The sequence below is a fragment of the Zosterops lateralis genome (genome assembly GCF_965231275.1).
Source record: "Zosterops lateralis genome assembly, chromosome: 10".
Classification (NCBI taxonomy): domain Eukaryota; kingdom Metazoa; phylum Chordata; class Aves; order Passeriformes; family Zosteropidae; genus Zosterops; species Zosterops lateralis.
This window is the reverse complement of record NC_139770.1, coordinates 9924863-9942642: the sequence shown is the minus strand read 5'-3', so window position 1 is coordinate 9942642 and position 17780 is coordinate 9924863. Positions and strand designations below refer to the sequence as shown.

The 17780-nt window shown below is 50.3% G+C and overlaps 1 protein-coding gene across 4 annotated transcripts in view; it reads right to left on the bottom strand.

Annotated features, from left to right (window-relative positions):
- Positions 1 to 17780, bottom strand: part of RUBCN (rubicon autophagy regulator) — a 30325-nt gene that overhangs the window by 12291 nt on the left and 254 nt on the right. For 2 of the 4 annotated variants that reach the window (XM_083868536.1, XM_083868537.1), the window contains exons 1-8: positions 13324 to 13389; positions 7136 to 7289; positions 5254 to 5337; positions 4148 to 4307; positions 3871 to 3977; positions 3159 to 3299; positions 2791 to 2947; positions 2001 to 2549 (exon numbers count right to left, since the gene is read on the bottom strand). In XM_083868536.1, coding sequence (XP_083724662.1) covers positions 2001 to 2549; positions 2791 to 2947; positions 3159 to 3299; positions 3871 to 3977; positions 4148 to 4307; positions 5254 to 5337; positions 7136 to 7289; positions 13324 to 13361 — 1390 coding nt within the window. In that variant the 5' untranslated portion in view covers positions 13362 to 13389. Of the gene's footprint in view, positions 1 to 2000; positions 2550 to 2790; positions 2948 to 3158; positions 3300 to 3870; positions 3978 to 4147; positions 4308 to 5253; positions 5338 to 7135; positions 7290 to 13138; positions 13160 to 13323; positions 13390 to 17780 lie in introns of those variants that run through there. The other 2 variants (XM_083868539.1, XM_083868538.1) reach the window with 2 other exon arrangements.

Below are 17780 nucleotides of genomic sequence, written 5' to 3'. Positions count from 1 at the left end.
TGTAAGGAAGCATCTGAAGGACATGCCCTGCTGCACTGTAAGCCAGGATTCCCCACACACAGCGCTGGAGCCTGGGTGCAGTGCTCAAGGTGACCTACACAGGCTGTGGGCAGGGCTCTGCCCCATGCAGGCACTGTGGTGCAACTCCCTGCCAGACTGAGCCAGTGGAGACTGCCAGGAGCTGGCCTGACCAGAGACCAAGAACAGGTGGTGCTCTACAAAGAGCCATGGCCCCAGGGAGCACCTGGATGGAGTGGCTGGGTGACAGAGGACTGCTGAAGGAGACTGAAAACACCCTGCCTGGAGTGGGACAGGAGCATACAGCTCTGAATACAGGGCAGGTGCCAGCTGAAAATCCTGAGCATAATTGAAGGGGAACCCTGTCCTCTCAACCTCCTACTTGCTTTTGTTCCCAGCTTTGTGCTATAACTCTGATGGAGCTGGAGGCTCCTGAGCCCATCAACACCAGCCTCTCCCTGTCAAGGCCATGAAGCAGCAGTCACCAGGACGGAGCCTGGGATCAACCCACCCCACAGACTGGGAGACAAGAGACTTGTCAGGGTAGGAGACTCTCACAGCTACTCACTGCAGCCTGACAGGGTGTCCAGCCACCTCAGTGCAGAAACCACCTCATGGGGTGGATGCATGGGGATGCCACATATGACAGAGCCTACTGCTGGAAGGTAAAGCAAGGCAGTGCTCAGCATCATCTGTTGGAGCAGGAAATAGGGCTGGACACATCTCTTTGAACATCCATCACCCCCAGGGAGGAGCCTTCCCAGAGGGAAGAACCCTCAGCACCTAGATGTGAGCTTAACAAACCCAGTGCCACTGTTCACTAGATGCAAAACAAAACAGCCCTTTTTATTTGAGCTGGTGACTTTTTCTGCAGATGGGGCAAAGGGATGGCAGCACCCCACTATTTCTGCTCAGGGTAAAGCCTGCCCTGAGCCCAAATCCAGGAGCCTCAGTTGTGAATACATACACTGGAAATCAGCCAACATCAAACCTCCCTGTACCACAGATCCACAAAATAAAAGGAAAACCATGCCTGGTTAGCTGCCAGCCCATATTCACTAGGCAAGAGACAAAACCTCTCCTGGTTTTTGAGGCAGTGGGTGGAGGGAAGGACAGAGGATGCAGCTCAGAGACTCGATGGCCAGCACTCCCTAACGCCATGCAGGGGAGCTGAACACACTTCCGGGTCTGGTCCACTGCTTCCACAAACCAAGCTGGGATTTCAGTCAGGTCACATGCATAAACCAGACCACGCTTCAAAGCATCAGCTGGGACACAGAGAAGATTATTTTTTTGGTTTTCTAAATGAACACTAATGGATTGATGGCAATCCTGAACTTGATGCAATGATCACTAATGAAGGGCTGTTATACTGGCTCCCAAACCTGCCACTGGATCTTCTATTATAATGGTGATATCCCTGAGGCCTCCTAGGCAGACAGAGGAGGAGAAGGGCAGCATTAAGGGAGAGAAAACAGAGACAGACTAGTTACTACTCAGCAAGGACCTCCACTTCTCCAGTGAAGGCAGCATCAGGGCAAACTTCCACAAACTGGTTGTCCCCTCACATCCCACTCTCCCCATCCCCATGTATTCACTCATTCAAGATCACAGGAGAACCCAGCAGGTTGCCAGTGGGATGACATCCTAAAAGTTGGAGGAGCCCAGACCCCAGTCCCATATGCCAGGCAGGCAAGGCCAGTGGAAAAGAACAGCTGATGCCACAGCATTGCTGCCATTTTCTAAGATTTTAGTAAAAGCTGGCAATACCAGTAACAGTCCAGCCCAGGGCATTCTGGGAAGCAAGATGTCATCCCATCATTCCAGTGTGGAGCTGAAAAGCTAAGGGAAAAGACCAACCACTTGTCCACTGCCCCTCTACCCTGTGTGATCCATGGAATCAAGGGAGTGGCCAGCATCAGCCTCCTCATAACCAGAGACTCCCACGCCCAAAAGCCATCCCAGAAAAGCTGTCCCATTACCGTGCAACTTCCCAGAAGTCACATTAGTGTCAGAGTGTGAGCGCACGTGGCTCTTCTTGAGGATGCCTTGTGGAACTGAAGACTGTCCCTCTGAGAAGCTGGACCGGCGCAACAGGCTCAGGCCCCTGCTGCCACCTCCACTTGCCCCCTGCTCCCCCAGGGATGATAGTGAGTCCAGTTTCTGGGAGCTGCTGGAGGAGAAAAGTTTGGAGCTACTGCTCTTGGTGCTGCTGGTGCTGGTGCTGCTGCATGCCCGGCCCCGGCGTCCCAAGTTCCCAATGGCCAGGTACTCCGGCCCATCGTTAACATCACTCTGTGGATCATCCTGACTCCCTGTCCAAGTATCCTCGCTCTGGCTGGTGGTGCTGGAGCTCATCTCGCTGGCTGGAGAGAAGGGGTCTTTGGATGAGGGGATGTGGAGGTGGGTGACAGAGCTGGGCTGCTCCAGAGGGGACTTGCCCTCGCTGAAGGAGGAGGACCGGCTGGACGGGCAGCGCTCCTGGGGCTGGCTGGAGTTGGAGCTGCCACAGGAACTCACTGGTCTCCTGTCTGGACAGAGGCAGGAGCATGATTTCACACACTCTGGCACAAGGACACAAGGAGACATATCCTGTAGCAATAAGCTTGTGGCTTCACACTAACATGCCCACCCACCACAGGCAAATCCCTCCCTCCCTCCCATCATGGGCAGAAGTCTTCCATACCCATTTACCCCAACAAATACATAGGCAGATAAAAAGGTAAAGTCTTTTCTGGGTCTACCCTAAGCTCCCCAGCCTACCCTTGATACCTGAGAGGCCAGAGGAGGCTGGATGTTGGAGGCTGGAGAAAGACCCAAAGCAACGTTGCTGTGTGCAGGTGGCAGCAGGGACACACGGGGATGCAGGGAGGGCAGTCAGGCTCTGACTCTTGGTCACTGGAGTTGGATTGTCACTCTTCCTGGTAAGCTGAAGAGAGGTGGCATCATCAATAAACCAGCATCTATGGGGCTACATGTCAAAAGAGCAGCAACAGAAAGGGATCAACATGCAAATGCCTGGTCACCAACCACAAACGATGTGGCAGCCCTGGGAATATGAGACTGGGGAGGGAAAAACACGTCAGCACAGAAGGGAAGCAGCTCTTTGTTCACAGGACAGATTCCCACTGGAAAATTACCAGGCTCTCAGTGAAATGATCCAGGCACCCCAGCGCTCCTGGCAGATGGCTCTTGTGTCCCTCACCACTGTGATCACACATCTCTCTTGTCCCAGCAGAAGGATCTGATGCACACAGGGATGGCAGTGACGTGCCGGCAAGCTGAAAGAACACAGCTCCCATTTAATGAAGCTTCACTAATTGGTCTCCTCTGGGGACTCTGTGCAAAGAAGGCAGCTGCTGTTTCCCTCCTCTGAAGCGGAGGTAGCTGGCACAGGGCTGCACAGGGGGTCACTGGCATAATGAGCAGGAGTTGCCATGCAGGTGTCCTGGGGTGTTGCCCATCCCCTCAAGAGGGTGACTGTCCCTCATGACCAGGCAGCTCTGTGTGCCAGCCCTGAAGCCTGGGACTATTGGAGAGGGCTTTAAAGGTGCCTCTTACAAGGAACTGGTCCTCAGGTCCTCTACTCAAATCCTTGGTCCAAGCCTGAACCAAGGTGTCCCACTACAGGCTCCACACTGCCATTTCCCCCACCCTGACCCCTTACAGGTCATGCAGGCAGGATAAGGACCAGTTCCCCAATCTCCTCCCCTCTTGGAGCAACTTTTACTAGTTCCAAGTCCCGCTCCTTGTCCAAGAGCTCTGCATGCCCTGAATGTGACCTTGAGGGAGCAGCCACAGCCAGTTGGCATCTGGGGAGAGCCAGATGTAAAATCTGGGATCCCAACTCACCATGGAGGTGTCGATCTGAGCCAAAAGCCTGGGGTTGTTCTGCTCAACAGCTTCCAGGCACTGCAGCATGGCCGTGACGTGACCGTCACTGAGCAGGAAGGCAGTATCTGGGGAGAAAAAAATGCTGCTCAAGGTAGTCCCTTTCACCCACACACTTTGACACACCAGTTGCTCACATGCAAACCAACTTTTCTGCTGTCCTCCCTCCCACACAGCTTAGAAATGCCACCAGCTAGATATTTCCCTAGTAAGAAGGAAAAGGCCCATTGCTCTTTACCTGTGTAGAACTTCCTGATGTACTGCCGGTTCCCCAGGAGTGGCCTCAGCTGTGCTGACAGGCAGTGGCACTGCAGGCTGTGCTGCAGCCACAGCTGTGCAATGGCCTGGTCCTCTGGGCCCTCAGGGTCACGCTGGCCACTCTCCTGCAGGCTGATGAACTGCAAAGGGATGTCAGGCACAGGTTAGTGCAGGCAGAGGCAACAAGGGGAGCAGGGCTTGTTCCACCACATGGCTTTGGTCCCCTTAATAACAGCAACCTTCCTGTGCCAGTCACCATCAGCAGGAAAGAGGGCATGTCCCAGCAGCTTCCCAGCCACCAGGGAATCAAAGGCACCAGGCAGGAACAATGCTTCAAAGGTCAGCCAGTGACCAAAGTCCTCTGGCAGCCACCAGCACAATGAATCTCTCATGCACACTCTCCCACCAGGAGCCTTGCCCCTGGCCTGGAGGGACCCCATGCTCCCAAACCCAATCTGACCCCGGTGGTGACAGTAATTTTCTTGCTGACACGTTAACTGGGAAAGGCTATGGCAATGCCTGAGCTGCTGCAGCTTGCAGAGCTGGACTTGATTTACATCCCCATTCCCCCAGCAGCAGGCTGGACACAGGGACCACCAGTGGCCAGCCCTTTATGCCCATCCACAGCAGGAACCATGGATGTCAGTACAGGGCAGCCGAGGACCAGGAGCATCCCCACATGCCAGTGGTTGGCACAAATCAGGAATGGGAGAATAAATGCACGGTGAAGTCACAACCCAGAAATGGGACAGCCCAGACCCTTAGAGATCTGCACAGACACATGAATCGCCCCTGCACACACACAAGCACTGCTTGTGCCAGTTCCCTTGGTGATGCCTGCTGCACCCAGCCCAGCAGAACTGGAGACTGGCCTGGGAGAAATAAGCAGCCAATTGTCTCAGCCCAAGCCACACTGAGCTCCCAGGACACGGCTTGTACCCAAAAACATGTCTGTGTCAGCCTCCACAAGCCATGGAGCCACTTTACTCACAACAGCCCAGGCACCACTGTCCCATGGGTGAGGCTCCAGCCCAGCTGCCCTCTCCCCTCCCCCTGGGCACAAAAGGCCACCCCACCAGAACCCACCTTCTCCAGGTGATGAGCAGAGCCCGGACTCAGCCAGCGAATGTCCTTCACAAACTGCCAGTAATCTTTCTGTCTGCAGCACACCTGCCCAGGACAGGCATAGTCAGGTACCATCTCCCAAGTGCCAGTTAAGTGAGCACATCCTCATTAGTCCCTTGCCACCATGAGAGGCCATGCTGTTTGCCTCAGCTTTATTCAAACAATGAAGGGTTTTCTTAGTTATTCTTCTCCTTAGAGAGGAACTGCAACAGAGTTTCTGTTTTCCTCTCCATCCTATTGGTTGTAAACACAGACCCAAAAAGTGTCTCGTCACCAAAAAGCTGATTATTTTTACTTCCATCCCTATTTCCTCTTTCACAAGTGACAGAGGAATGGCTTCTGTTTTGGTGGTTTATTTAGTTTGGCGGGGGAGTAGTTTGTTTTATAAGACTAAAAAACTAACATGGCAATTTTAGTTTTCTAGACTGAATTCAGTTTTCTGGACAAACAAAATTAATTTCAAAGTTAAAAAATCCCTTATCCTAGTTTTCTTAATGTGTACATATGGATTTTTTTTTCACCATTTTTTAAATTCCCAACTGTAGGCAAAAAAGTTGCCAAAAAAATAAAAAGTAAACAGAAATGTTTTGCTGGAGCAACTATGAGCCAACTGCTGTTTGGAAGCTGTATTTTTACGGGCTTCTATTTGCAACTGCTATTGCTTGATTGGTGCCACACATGCCTGATCAGGAGAAATTCCTGAGTGGAAGAGCTGTCTTTGCCAATAGTAAAATCACTGAAGAAGGTAACACACCATCCTGCTTTGCAGGTGTGGCATGAACTGCTACCAACAGACAGATGAGTATAAAGCATTTAAACCTCACTTCCTGAAGCCTGTGAATAGCAGGTCTGTCAGAAGGGAGCACTGCACTCCTCACATGGAAAATGTAGCTCCTCTCTCTGTTGATCTCCCAGAGAGGGTCCCTGGTTCATGCAGCTGGGGACTAATAGGAACAGAGCAGCACCTCAACTAATGCTGTCTGCAAATGTAATAAATCCAGGGAGCAAAGCTCCTTGCTCAGACAACCTGCCAGTCTGGCTCTTCCTGGAGGTTTATTAGCGTGGGTGCAGCACTGCATAGGTCCAGTTTTCCTGATCTGGGACTCAGCTGGCCTGTGCAAGCTGCCTGGGGCTCTTCTGTGCAGAACTCTTCTCTCTGGGTGGCAGAGCCACTGATGGGAAGCCTGTCCCCAGGCAAGCCCTGCAGCCTTGCTTCAGCTTTCCACTGTAAATTAATCGTGCTGGTAATTGCAAGCTGAACGGGAGATCTTCAAGCCTCTGCACACAAGTGGGAAAAAGAAATTCTTCCAGGCAGCCATGGAAGGGGGGAAGGCTGGGTGAGCAACTGCAGGCACAACAAGAGCCTGGAAAGAGTGATCCCATTCACGCAGAGCGCGGGGTTGGCTGCCAGCTCCTGTTACTAACACAGCTAACCAGAAACAGTAAAGATGCGAGGTTTCTCTTGCCAGGCCTCGCTGGGGACTTGTCCAAGTGCAGATGATATGGGGCTGACTCACTGCAAATGCAATTTAATCGCTTGGCTGCAGCAGAAAGGAAGGAGAGAGGGGATGGCCTCAGCATGGGAGGCACAACTACTTAGAAAAAACATACTGAAAGTAGATGAGATAGAAAGAACGTGCACCCAAGTCCCTCTGACAACCACAGGAGTTACCAGGCAAGCTTAGTCCCTGCTTGGATCACTTCCCACCCACCCTGTTACAAGCGCTGTGCCCACTTTGCTATGAGCACAGAAGTGAGCTACAGCACCTGCTTGTGACAGGCACGGAGGCCATGACAGACAGACAGACAAACAGACAGTTGTGCTGGCAGGACAGAGCCATACCTTGTCATGGATGAGCCCATGGTAGAGGATGCTGTGCATGTCTCTGCAGAGACGTTCCAAGCCGCCATACTTGGACCAGACATTCGGGTTGCTTATGGACACCAAACCTTCCACTGTGGTCTTCAGGTTGCCAAGGAGCTTCCAGTGCTCCTTCCTGCAGAGGAACACAGCAAGATATATCAGAGATACAGCAAGAGGAGCTTCACAACAGGAACATGATATTATACTCTCTCAAAGGAAACTCTGTTCAGGCTGAAACCTTTGGTGGTCTCCCATACATGGTTTGTGGACATCAGGTCATATTGCAATGATTCTTCTGATGAGTGGTAGCCATCACCAGGAGACAGACAGAACAGACTGATGGCTCCTGCAATGTATTACATGCCCTGTCTGGCCAAAAAAGCTGGGGATTAACTTTTCTAGCAGATTCTTGCTTCACTGACATGTTTTCTCTAAGAGAGCAGCAGCCCCTCAGGAGCACAGCAGCTGTGTGGAAGGGTGTGAGGGCTGTCACATTGAGCAGACCCTGTGTTTACAGAGCAGCACTCTCTGAGCAGTGCTTACCACATCTAGATCCTCCAGCCCTGTCAGGATGCAGAGGTGCTCCTCTCCCAGGGAGGTGACACTTCATCTGCATCTCCAGCTGTACAGCTGCTCTCTGTGCCCTGACCTGCTGCAGGCACAACTTGGAAAAAAAATACCATGTTATGGACAGAGATTAGCAAACTGCTGCTGAACTCTAGAGTACACACAACAGTTCATTACTATCATCCCCTCTGGCTGCCCTGCACATAGCAAGAAATCACCATTGTCTACCACAAAGCAGGAGCAATGGTGCAGAGAGGTAAAATCATTTGACTAAGCAAAAACAGCTTTGGGGAAGGAAGCTTTGGATGACTGAGGTTCCCACTCAAGCTGCTTGACAATGTCGCCCAATGAACAGCAGCTGTCAAAAACACATATTCAAATAGGAGACACTCTCTCAGAAGAACAGGAATGTTGCAAGGTACAGTTAGGAGTGTCAATAACAAAAAAAAAGTCTCTGCAGGGTTTGTAACAAGAGCACCCTAATTGACACCTTAAAGTGAAAGTTCAGGTTTTCAACTGGCAAGAAACTGGCAAGTGAGATGTTGTTTCAGCAGTTACTCCCTGCCACAGCCAAAACTAAATTGGATTTCCAAAACACAAGGGGGAAAAGAAGGAAAAAAACTTAAAATAAATAATACTATTTAAAACAGCTCTCCTTGGGTATCAAAGTGCAGGCCACATACTTCTGGATATTAAAACAAAGCTTTTCTCACCAATATTCTCTTTTTGAGACTTGCTCACTACTGCCAAACTGATTAGTTGAACAAGCAGATCATTAATTATTGGCTCCGCTTCAAGGTCCCCATTCACTTCCCTTCCTCATGAGGGAAACATCACCACTTTCAGTGCCCACCTAAGCTTAAACCACACAGAAGCCAACCCATCCCACCAGCAAAGCCTGTCACTCTGACAGCACCAGAGCTATAACCAGACCTGCAGTGCACGTGGCAGCACGTGTATGTTGATGTTGCACTTAGACTAACAGACACAGGGCTTTATCTCAGAAGAGACTGAAGAAAAATGCACAGATATAAATAAAAGACAGCTTCCTGAAGGAGATACAGCTTGGGGAGACATAAAAAAATGTTCCAGCTCTGCTGAATTTATGGGCTTTTCCCATCCCTGCCCTGAGAGATGCAGATATTCGTTGTCTGTGGATGCCCAGAGAGGAACTGGCAGTCCCTGGTCAAAGAACACCTGCAGCCACTGAGCTCAAAAGATCAGCAGCTCCTCCCTAAGATACTCCTAACACTCAAGAGTTAGGAAATGCAAGTGAAAGCTCAGCCACTCCACTGATATTCCAAGTCAGTGAGTCAGGGGAACTCCCTCCCATGTTCTTTCATGCTATAAAAAGCACATGATGCACACAAGGATCTGAGGGTAGCACATGCGGAGATGTGCCTTTCCAAATGAATGGTCTCATTAAAGGACTTGTGCAGCACAAGAGGTAGGAAACCAGGATCCATGGCTCTTTCCTAGCATGGGGAAACTAAGGGTAAGCAATCCTTGAACAAAATAAACTCGAAATGTTAAATCATTGGACACAGAAGCACATAAAGAATAAGCCACATAATTAAAGCACCTTTGCAGAGATCTTGAACCCACCAAAAGTGAATTAAATCCTGGTAGGACAGTAAGTATCCTACGGGACTTGTTGGCCTAAAGCAGGTCACAAGTTGGACACACAAGACCTTTCTAATACCCAAACCCCAACTGTTTCTGGGCTGGAACATGTTGAAAAGCACACAGTGACACAAGGCTGAAGAAATGACAACCCATACAGTTGGCTGCAGGTGGCAGGGAAATTGAGAGAGCACAGCTAACCACATTTCAGCTTTCACTGGACTCTGGGGCAACCCTGAATTAGCAGCAGGGTTTGCTCCCCTCCCACTGAGAGCCTGGGTTTCAGCTGCCAGGAGGGATGGAAAAAGCCCAAGTTCCCTTTTCTGCTGGTGTTCAGAGCATTATTAAGAAATCTGCTTTTTTTTCCTGAATAAGGAGAATTCTCTTTTGCTAGTGCTATAGAAAGTCTGGCATGGGATAAGGCCAATTCATATTACATTATGAAAACACCCCAAATTACAATAAGGGCAAAGTGAGTAATACCCCAGAGGGTATTAAAGAACAAGACCAGAGCCTCCCCTGCAGGAACCACACATGCTTCTGCTCTCCTGATCTAGCAGAGCTTGATTCCCTCAGCCAGAAGGGCCAAGGGTGCTTACAGGGGCTGTGGAGCAGCAGTGAGATCTCAGCTGCATCTCTCCTCCCTTAAAGACAACCTCTGATCCAGCCTCCAATTTTAGCTACTAGTTCCACAAACTTGGCACTGGATCTCCTTTCTTCACCACAACAAACTCCATCTTCAAGTACATCAACATCAACCTGCCTCTGGGAACTGTCCCAAACATAACTGAACTTTTTGCACTGGAGTGATAAAAGACAGAATCAAGCCTTGTAGCAAAAAATGGCTTAATGCTGCCACTACTGACAACAGGGAATACTGCTTGCTCTTCCAAAGCTTTCTCAGCCCCTCCATGGCAGCAAGGGTAGGAACTTCTTTTGGTCAAAGTCAGCAAATGTGACTCACAGCAGAGGCAGGGAGCCATGCTGCTGACTCCTTCATTTAAAATAAAACCAAACCCTGATTACTTTCTGAAACGCAATCACACAGGTAGCCAGTGTTCAAAAATGAAAAACAAAACTGAAGCTCAACTTTCATGCCAGAAACATCATCTACTGTGTCTCTCCTGTGCTCTGCAGGAGGCACCCAGCAATGGCTGCTTCAATCCTGATCTCCACCTGGAAGACTCTCCTGATCCTTCTCAGAACACTAAAGAGGTTGGGCTAAGGATGCTGAGGTTATGGAGGGACTTCCGACAGATCTCCAAGGACACTCATTCCTGTGCTGGCTGTCAGTTCCTCCTGCAGAAATCGAAGATGCCACGTAACCTGCCCTGCACAGAGCCTGCTCCCGCCTCGTTGTCCCCAAATCTCCCAGACAACCAACAGCCCCTTCCCTGGACTCCCCCGCCTGCTCCTCCTCCGGCAGGCTCAGCGCTGCTGGGAAAAGGGATTAAAGAAAGCCAGGCTTCGTACAATTCATCTGCAGTCACAGGGAGTGGCTGATGAGGCAGAGGAAGCCAGAAGAGCTCTGCCAGCCCAGCAGGGATGGGCAGCAATAGCTGAGCAGGCTGGCTGGAAAAAGGACATACAGGGTAACTTGCATCCGTGCCAAAAGCTGGCACTGATATAAAATGGGGGCACAACCACAAAAGATGCCCCCAGCAAACACAGCCCAGAAGTGCTGCTTGCTGATGCATTTTTGCTCTTCACTGGCAAAGGATGAGGAAAGAATATATGGATTAAAGGTGTTTTTTTAACCTTCCCATGGCAGATAGCTTTACCTGCTCATCTGGCTAAGTCTCTCATAAGCAGATGACCACAACCTGTGGACCCAAGTCCCTTTGGCTTCACACTGCACAGGACCTGCCTGTGACAAGCGTGCAGGCAGCGAGAGGCAGTGACAGGCACAGCAGATTCCCACAACAGCCCACGTCCCTGAGAGCGGCTGCTCACATCCCTCCATTGCTCACAGCACAGGCTTCCTTTACGAACCCTCTCCTCTGGCCCTGTTGTCCCTGAGGGTCTTGCTGGTGCCAGAGACAAAGGTGGCAGCTTTTTGCTAACCTGCCCAGCTGACCACTGGCCCATTTGCTCCCCCTAGGACTGCTGTGTCCTCTGCAGCACCCCAAGAGCCCTGTTCTCTGCCCAGCAGGACAGCACTAACCCTCCTGCCTTCAAGGACAATGTCCTCCCTGGACACTGGCATCACTGCCCTACCACTCAATGCATTTCAGACCTGCTGCTAGGAGGAAAAATCCAGCACAAGAGCCTCATTTTCCTCTCCTGTACTGGCAGAAGGATGGACTTCAGCAAAATAACTTTTGCTTCTGCATTTTCGTAATCCATGGGAAGGTAGATCCAGTGATCTTTATCTTATCACTATCAGTAACTGCCACAATCCAGTGTGAAATGGCATCTCACTGGGAATAAAAATGCTAAGCACATCACACAAAGGACAAGGCAGTGTAAGGCTCATGTGGGATGCTCCCCAAGGATCTGTGCCAGCAGGAGAACAAGCAGGCTCCTGCATGTGCCAGCTCTGGTGGGGGGACGATGCCCTCCTTGTCCCTGGGGGAGTGCTGGGGATGGCACCACCCCAGCCCTATTAGTCACACGATGGCAGAGTCTGGTAGTGCAGGACTTGTGCTTGCAAAGGCAAGAAACTGCACAAACATGAGCCTGGAAAGACAAAGCAGTGAATGCAGTCAATTCCTTTTACCTTTTGGAACCTGCTGTGTCTGAAACATTAGTAAAGAGGGAGAACAACCCCAACCGTGCAAATCAGAAGGCACCCCAAACCTGTGCTATAGCTTTAAAAGCACCAGTAGCATTTTCCCAGCTGATATGGCAAACAGGAATAGAGCAACCGGCTGAACCCCTCAGATAAGGAATGCTTCTTGCCTATATCAAGTTTCAGCTGCTCCTTGCTCCCCAGCCAACACTTCCAATTTCCCTCCAACATTCACCCTGGGCTTGTGAGCGCCAGGGCAAAAACCAACACACATGTAAAAACCTGAAGTAAATAGGACTCGCCATCCAAACACCTCCAGGAAACAGCCTCTGCTGCTCAGAAATGCTAACAAGAAAAACCAGGCCTGAAGCACATGGGAAGACCACACAGCCGAGGTCACCATGCTCACCACCAGCCATGTGCCGGTGCAGGGCCTCGCCTTCAGGAATAAAGAGATAATAAAGAAATGTCTATTCAGCACCTAGAAGAGGGGATGCTGACGACTTCCAGGAAGGGCAGGAGATAAAATTCCAGAGCCACTGGAATGGTGGCAGTGCGGCGTTAGGGCGGGGTGGTTTCGCCCTTAAGCTCAAGGTGTGTGAGGCAGACGCCTGGCAGCTGCTGTGTTGGCCATGGGTGATGGGGAACAGAGTGGGGCACAGCATCAGATAGGGAGGATACACATCGGTGGCTGTCACTGCCCCTCCAGCGGCCAAGACTCCTCCCCAGGGCATGGAACAGAGCGATGTGCTGGCCGCGGGTGGGTGACGGCCCTGACAGCCCGGCCCACTGTGTCCTTCCTCCCACGAGAGACCGAGCCGGGGGCAGTGTCACGCTCTGCAAACAGCGATCCCACTCACGAGGGGTCTGTTCACTCCCTGCTCGCCCCCACGTCCCCTCACACCTGTGCCCTGGCGCTGTGTGTGCACACCCTCCCACACACCCACGCAGGCCGTGAGCGCTCCAGGAGCATCCCCTGTGCATCCCCACGGCTGCCCGGGCACCACGGGCACATACTGCCGCCCGCCCTCCTGCCCGCACACCCAGACACACTTACAGACACACACACACACACACGAGTGTGCGCCACCCCACGCCGGCCGCTGCCGCCCCCAGGCGCGCACCCGCCGCCCCACAGCTCGGCACCGCCGTGTCCCGCCTCCGACGGGCGCCCACGCGGGCCGCGCCCCCGGGACGCGCGCACCCGCCGCCGCCCCCGCGCGTGTCCCGCCGCGCGCGACCCCACCTGCTCTCTGCGTGCCCCGCGTGGGGCCCGATCTCCATCCCGGGCGCGCGCGACCCCGCCGCCGCCGCCACCGCGACACGGTCGCGCGGGAGGGGCGAGCGCCCCCGCCCCGCCCCGCCGCGCCCACGGACTACAGCTCCCGGCGTGCACCGCGCCTCCCCGGCGCACCCAGCGTCGCGGCGGACTATAGCTCCCAGCGTGCACCGCGGCGTTCGGGCGCCATGATGGGCGGTCAGCTGCAGCCTCCCGCGGCCCGGAGCTTTCGGTGTCCCCCTGACTTAAAAGCGCTGGTAAAAAACACAATGATTGCTGAGATAACCCTCACCAAATCCTGCCTTGGGCGTGATGAGGAAAATGCGGCGGCAAAGGGGAAAAAACCAAACAAACAACGTGTCCCTGAGGGACAGCTCATGCATGGGTCACACCTGCAGAGACAGAAACGGAAAGAGGGTTCTGTTCCACCGCCCACTGTGAGGAGAGTGTGAAAAAGACAGCAGAATAAGAGGTGCCTTCCAACTAAATGCAGTGAAATGAAACTTCAAAAAGGAAAAAGTGATGCTGCTGTCTTTCGAATGAGAATAGTCAATGACAAATTATTATCGGAGATAAAATCTAGATATGTCTCTGGAGTTGTCTGATGCTTCAGAAACCAAAACCAAGCGTCTGTACAATGGAAATTCCCTATAACTGTTACTTGAAATGAACACTATATGCTGCATACATGAAAAAGCACTCCTTGACCTGACATTTTCTATGTGGTTTATTTTACCAGTACAGCACACAGTTCTATACTGCTGTTCTTGATAACAACAATAATTACGTATTTTTCCGAAGGTGCTTAATGAAAAGATCAGGACTCCTCATACATCATAATTGTATACAAGTGTGGAACAACTTGGATCCAGTCATCAGGCAGAAATTTCCTTTAATAGAGCCTCCTGCACTGATTGAAAACACTGCCTGTTCGTGGCACGTTAGGTCTCAGAGCATCAGACTGTGCTGACTCTCACAGTAAACATATTGGAGGAAATCAAGTCATTCCGACTATTGCGATTGTTAGAAGACCATGTCTGGTGAAATGGAGCTTGCAGATAAAGCATCTAACAGATCTAATTTAGCTCTTCCATCAGGAATTGCAAGATTCTATTAGCTCCCCAAGTTAGAAATAGCCAGGATGTTGCTCAGCAGCAACTTTTTAAATTTCTTAAAGAAAAAAATTCTCCATTTCCCCTGCTTCATTATGTTGTTTTGCATATGTTACTTATAGTCATTGTTGCTTAACTATTGTCAATGCCCACATCAATTTAGAGAGCATATAAAAAAAATCAATAAAAAGCTTGTGGTCACACATGGACATGTGAGCTTCTGGGTCTGCACTGAGGTTAAACTGGACATTAATCCTCCAGGTTAAAATTTAAGGAGTGCCAATAGAGGTCAACAATTGTAAATGTATGTTATATATCTATAAATATGGGATCAAAGCAGGTGTGATATTCCACAGCTCACAGCATTCAGCTTGGACTAGACAGTCCCTTCTGGCTTTAAATCTTCGAGTACACTTAGCATTTGATCCTTTGGGTGTTGTTTCTGCTTGGTAATTTTAACACTTCATCCTGGGAATTTCTGCATGTTCAGCAGGTGAAATCCTCTGCAATTCCTTCTAGTGAAACAGCAGAGGTTACTGGGCAGACAAGCCATGAGGTCTCATTTCTGTGAGGAGACAACTGGTGCTCAGAAAAGGTGTGGGAAGAGCCCGGGAAAGAACCAGCCCCAAAATTTACTACAGCCTGTGGGTGCTTTAGACACACACAGTGTTACACAGCACAGCTGAGTCATACTGGACTTTATGCAGTTAAAATATTGGTTCTTTGTAGCTCTCAGTGCCACGTGGAAGCTTTGTCACTTGGCTGGATGCTGACACACTCCCCAGAGCCACACAGCAAACCAAGAACTGATGTTTGCATGGTTGCCTTCGTGAGCCCCAGGCATTCTGAACACAGAAAGAAAATACTCTTCAGGATCACAACTTGTGCCTGGTTTTCTGTTGTGCTGAACAGCAGACACCTGGCATCCTGTTGGTATAATAAACACAACTCATGGATGTGGATCTGGACAAAAAAAATCTGGATTTTGTCTGATTTCCACTTGTCACGAGAACAGGTAACATCTGCCACCTTTGCAGATCATGCGTTTGTTTGGGGTAAACAGAGCATTTGTTTATTAGTGTGACGCAGTCCCCAGATGGAGCTGGACCCTACAGCCTCATGGGAGTTTGACATAATGCTTTTTTAAAAATACATCTTTTGGGACCTCTAATTTTAGTAGCTCTTGATAATCTGGCAATGGCATATTTGCTTTAGAAACATATCCTGATTATAAGAACCTCCTACTCATCATCAATCACTTGTCATCCAGTCTCACCTGGGGGAAAATGTTATGAAAAGTTTTCAGATCTGTGGGTTCAAAACTCCATGTCTGAACTTTTGCTGCCCATGGAGAACAGAGAGAAGAAAACAGGGTGGAACTGTCAGCCTCCAGCACCGTGGTCACGAGTTTCTGCTGCCTGAAGGGAAAATCTCTCACCAGCTGGAGGTGTCCTGTGACAGTAACTGAGCCATTCTCTTCTAGACAGTAGGAAGCAGCAAGGGGAACATCCAGAAACACATTTTTTGCCTTATTTAAAAAGAGATGGATAAAGAGTGTAAATGGAGAGAGCAAGGCCTTGTCAACAGTCTGTAGTACAGGACACAGCTGAGGACAGAAAGCCTCAACTCATTCCTCTTATTCTTGCCTTTCACAGTAACACTTCTAGAAATATCTCTCATTCTTAAAGCCTGCACAGTATTTCAGTGCAGGTGGCTCCCAGCACTGCAGGACAGAGCTGTGACAGGGAACACAAGCACCAGAGCTCATTGTGTCTCAGGTACTCGGGATATTGCACTTGACACAGAGTGTTTATTTTAGCAAATGCACATATGGAATATGTGGGCAATTAAAGAAATGTGGGAGTGTTCCTGCTGGAAGGAGGTGTGTGCAAGGTCATGTATGGAAATAATTATCCCTACCCAAGGGCATTTGCAATACAGTCCCTGCAGTCTCGAATGGAGCTCCCCCTCTGGAGGCAAGCAGGCAGACCCTAAAACAAGGTATCCTTTGGTCATGGTGAAGGAAGGCACCTTTAGGATGGCAGCCTCAGCACAGCTCCCAGAGAAAACTCGGGGAGATATGGACAGTAACGACTGTGTAATGACAGTAATAAAGGTGACTGTTGTGAGCAGGGAAAATGGATGTGGATTTTCCTATCAGCATTTACTGCCTGGCTTCTGAAGGAAGTTCATCCTCTGTGATCACCCTGTCAGTCCATCTGCTCCTCCCTTTTCTGTCTCTGGAACTCAGTGACCAATTTCAACCAACCATGAGCAAGACGTATAGATTCCAGAGATAATTACTATCCCTTAACTCTAACAAGAGTATCAAATGAAGAAAGTGCTGTTGTGTAAAAGAGCCCTGTTACAAGTAACCTGTTTAGCAGCAGTCAGCTGCCACTAGGCACCTGTGTACTGCTGACCCACCCCAATACCCACAGCTCCAAAGAATGCAGATATACAGGGAGGAGGGAAAGGCTTCGCTAGATTCCATGTTTCAAAAAACAATTTCTCTTCTGAATTTCTCAATCACATGATTCTGACCAAAAACTGGCAAAGATAACAACTCCGAAAAAAACCCAAAGAGAACAAAGTCTCTATGGACACACTGTTCTGGGTTTAAGTAGTAATTTTAAACGCCACAGGGTATTTTGAAATAGGAACCTAGTTTGACCTCTGCTGTTTGACATTTGAAAACATAATTCTGCTCAAAACCACCCTGCATTGGTCTTGTTCACAGAACAGATTATTTCTCTGAATTGCAGGGGGGTCACAGGCAAAGGTATCTCATAGTCAGCTTCTCAGCTGAACACCCTTCCCTACCCTGCAACACAGAATGCTTGGATTGGAGGGGACATTTAGAGGTCATGTGGTCCGACCCCTGCCATGAGCAGGGACATTTTCAACTAGATCAGAGTGCTCAGAGCCCCATCCAGCCTGACCTTGAGTGTTTCCAGGGACAGGGCATCCACCACCTCCCTGGATAATCTGTGCCAGTGTTCTACCTCTCTCATTGTAAAAAAAATCGTCCTTATAGCCAGTCTAAATCGACCCTCTCTGTTTAAAGCCATCACCCCTTGTCCTATTGCAACAAACCCTGCTGAAAAATGTCTCCATCTTTCCTAGAGCCCCCTTCACCTACTGGAAGTCTGTCATGAGATCTCCCGGAGCCTTCTCTTCTCCAGGCTGAAAACCCACAAATCTCTCAGCCTGTCTTCATAGTAGAGGTGCTCGATGCTCGATGTTTCCAATCCCCTCCGTGGCCCCTCTCGGCACCCCTCGGGTCTGCAGCCAACGCAGGATTCCGTGTCC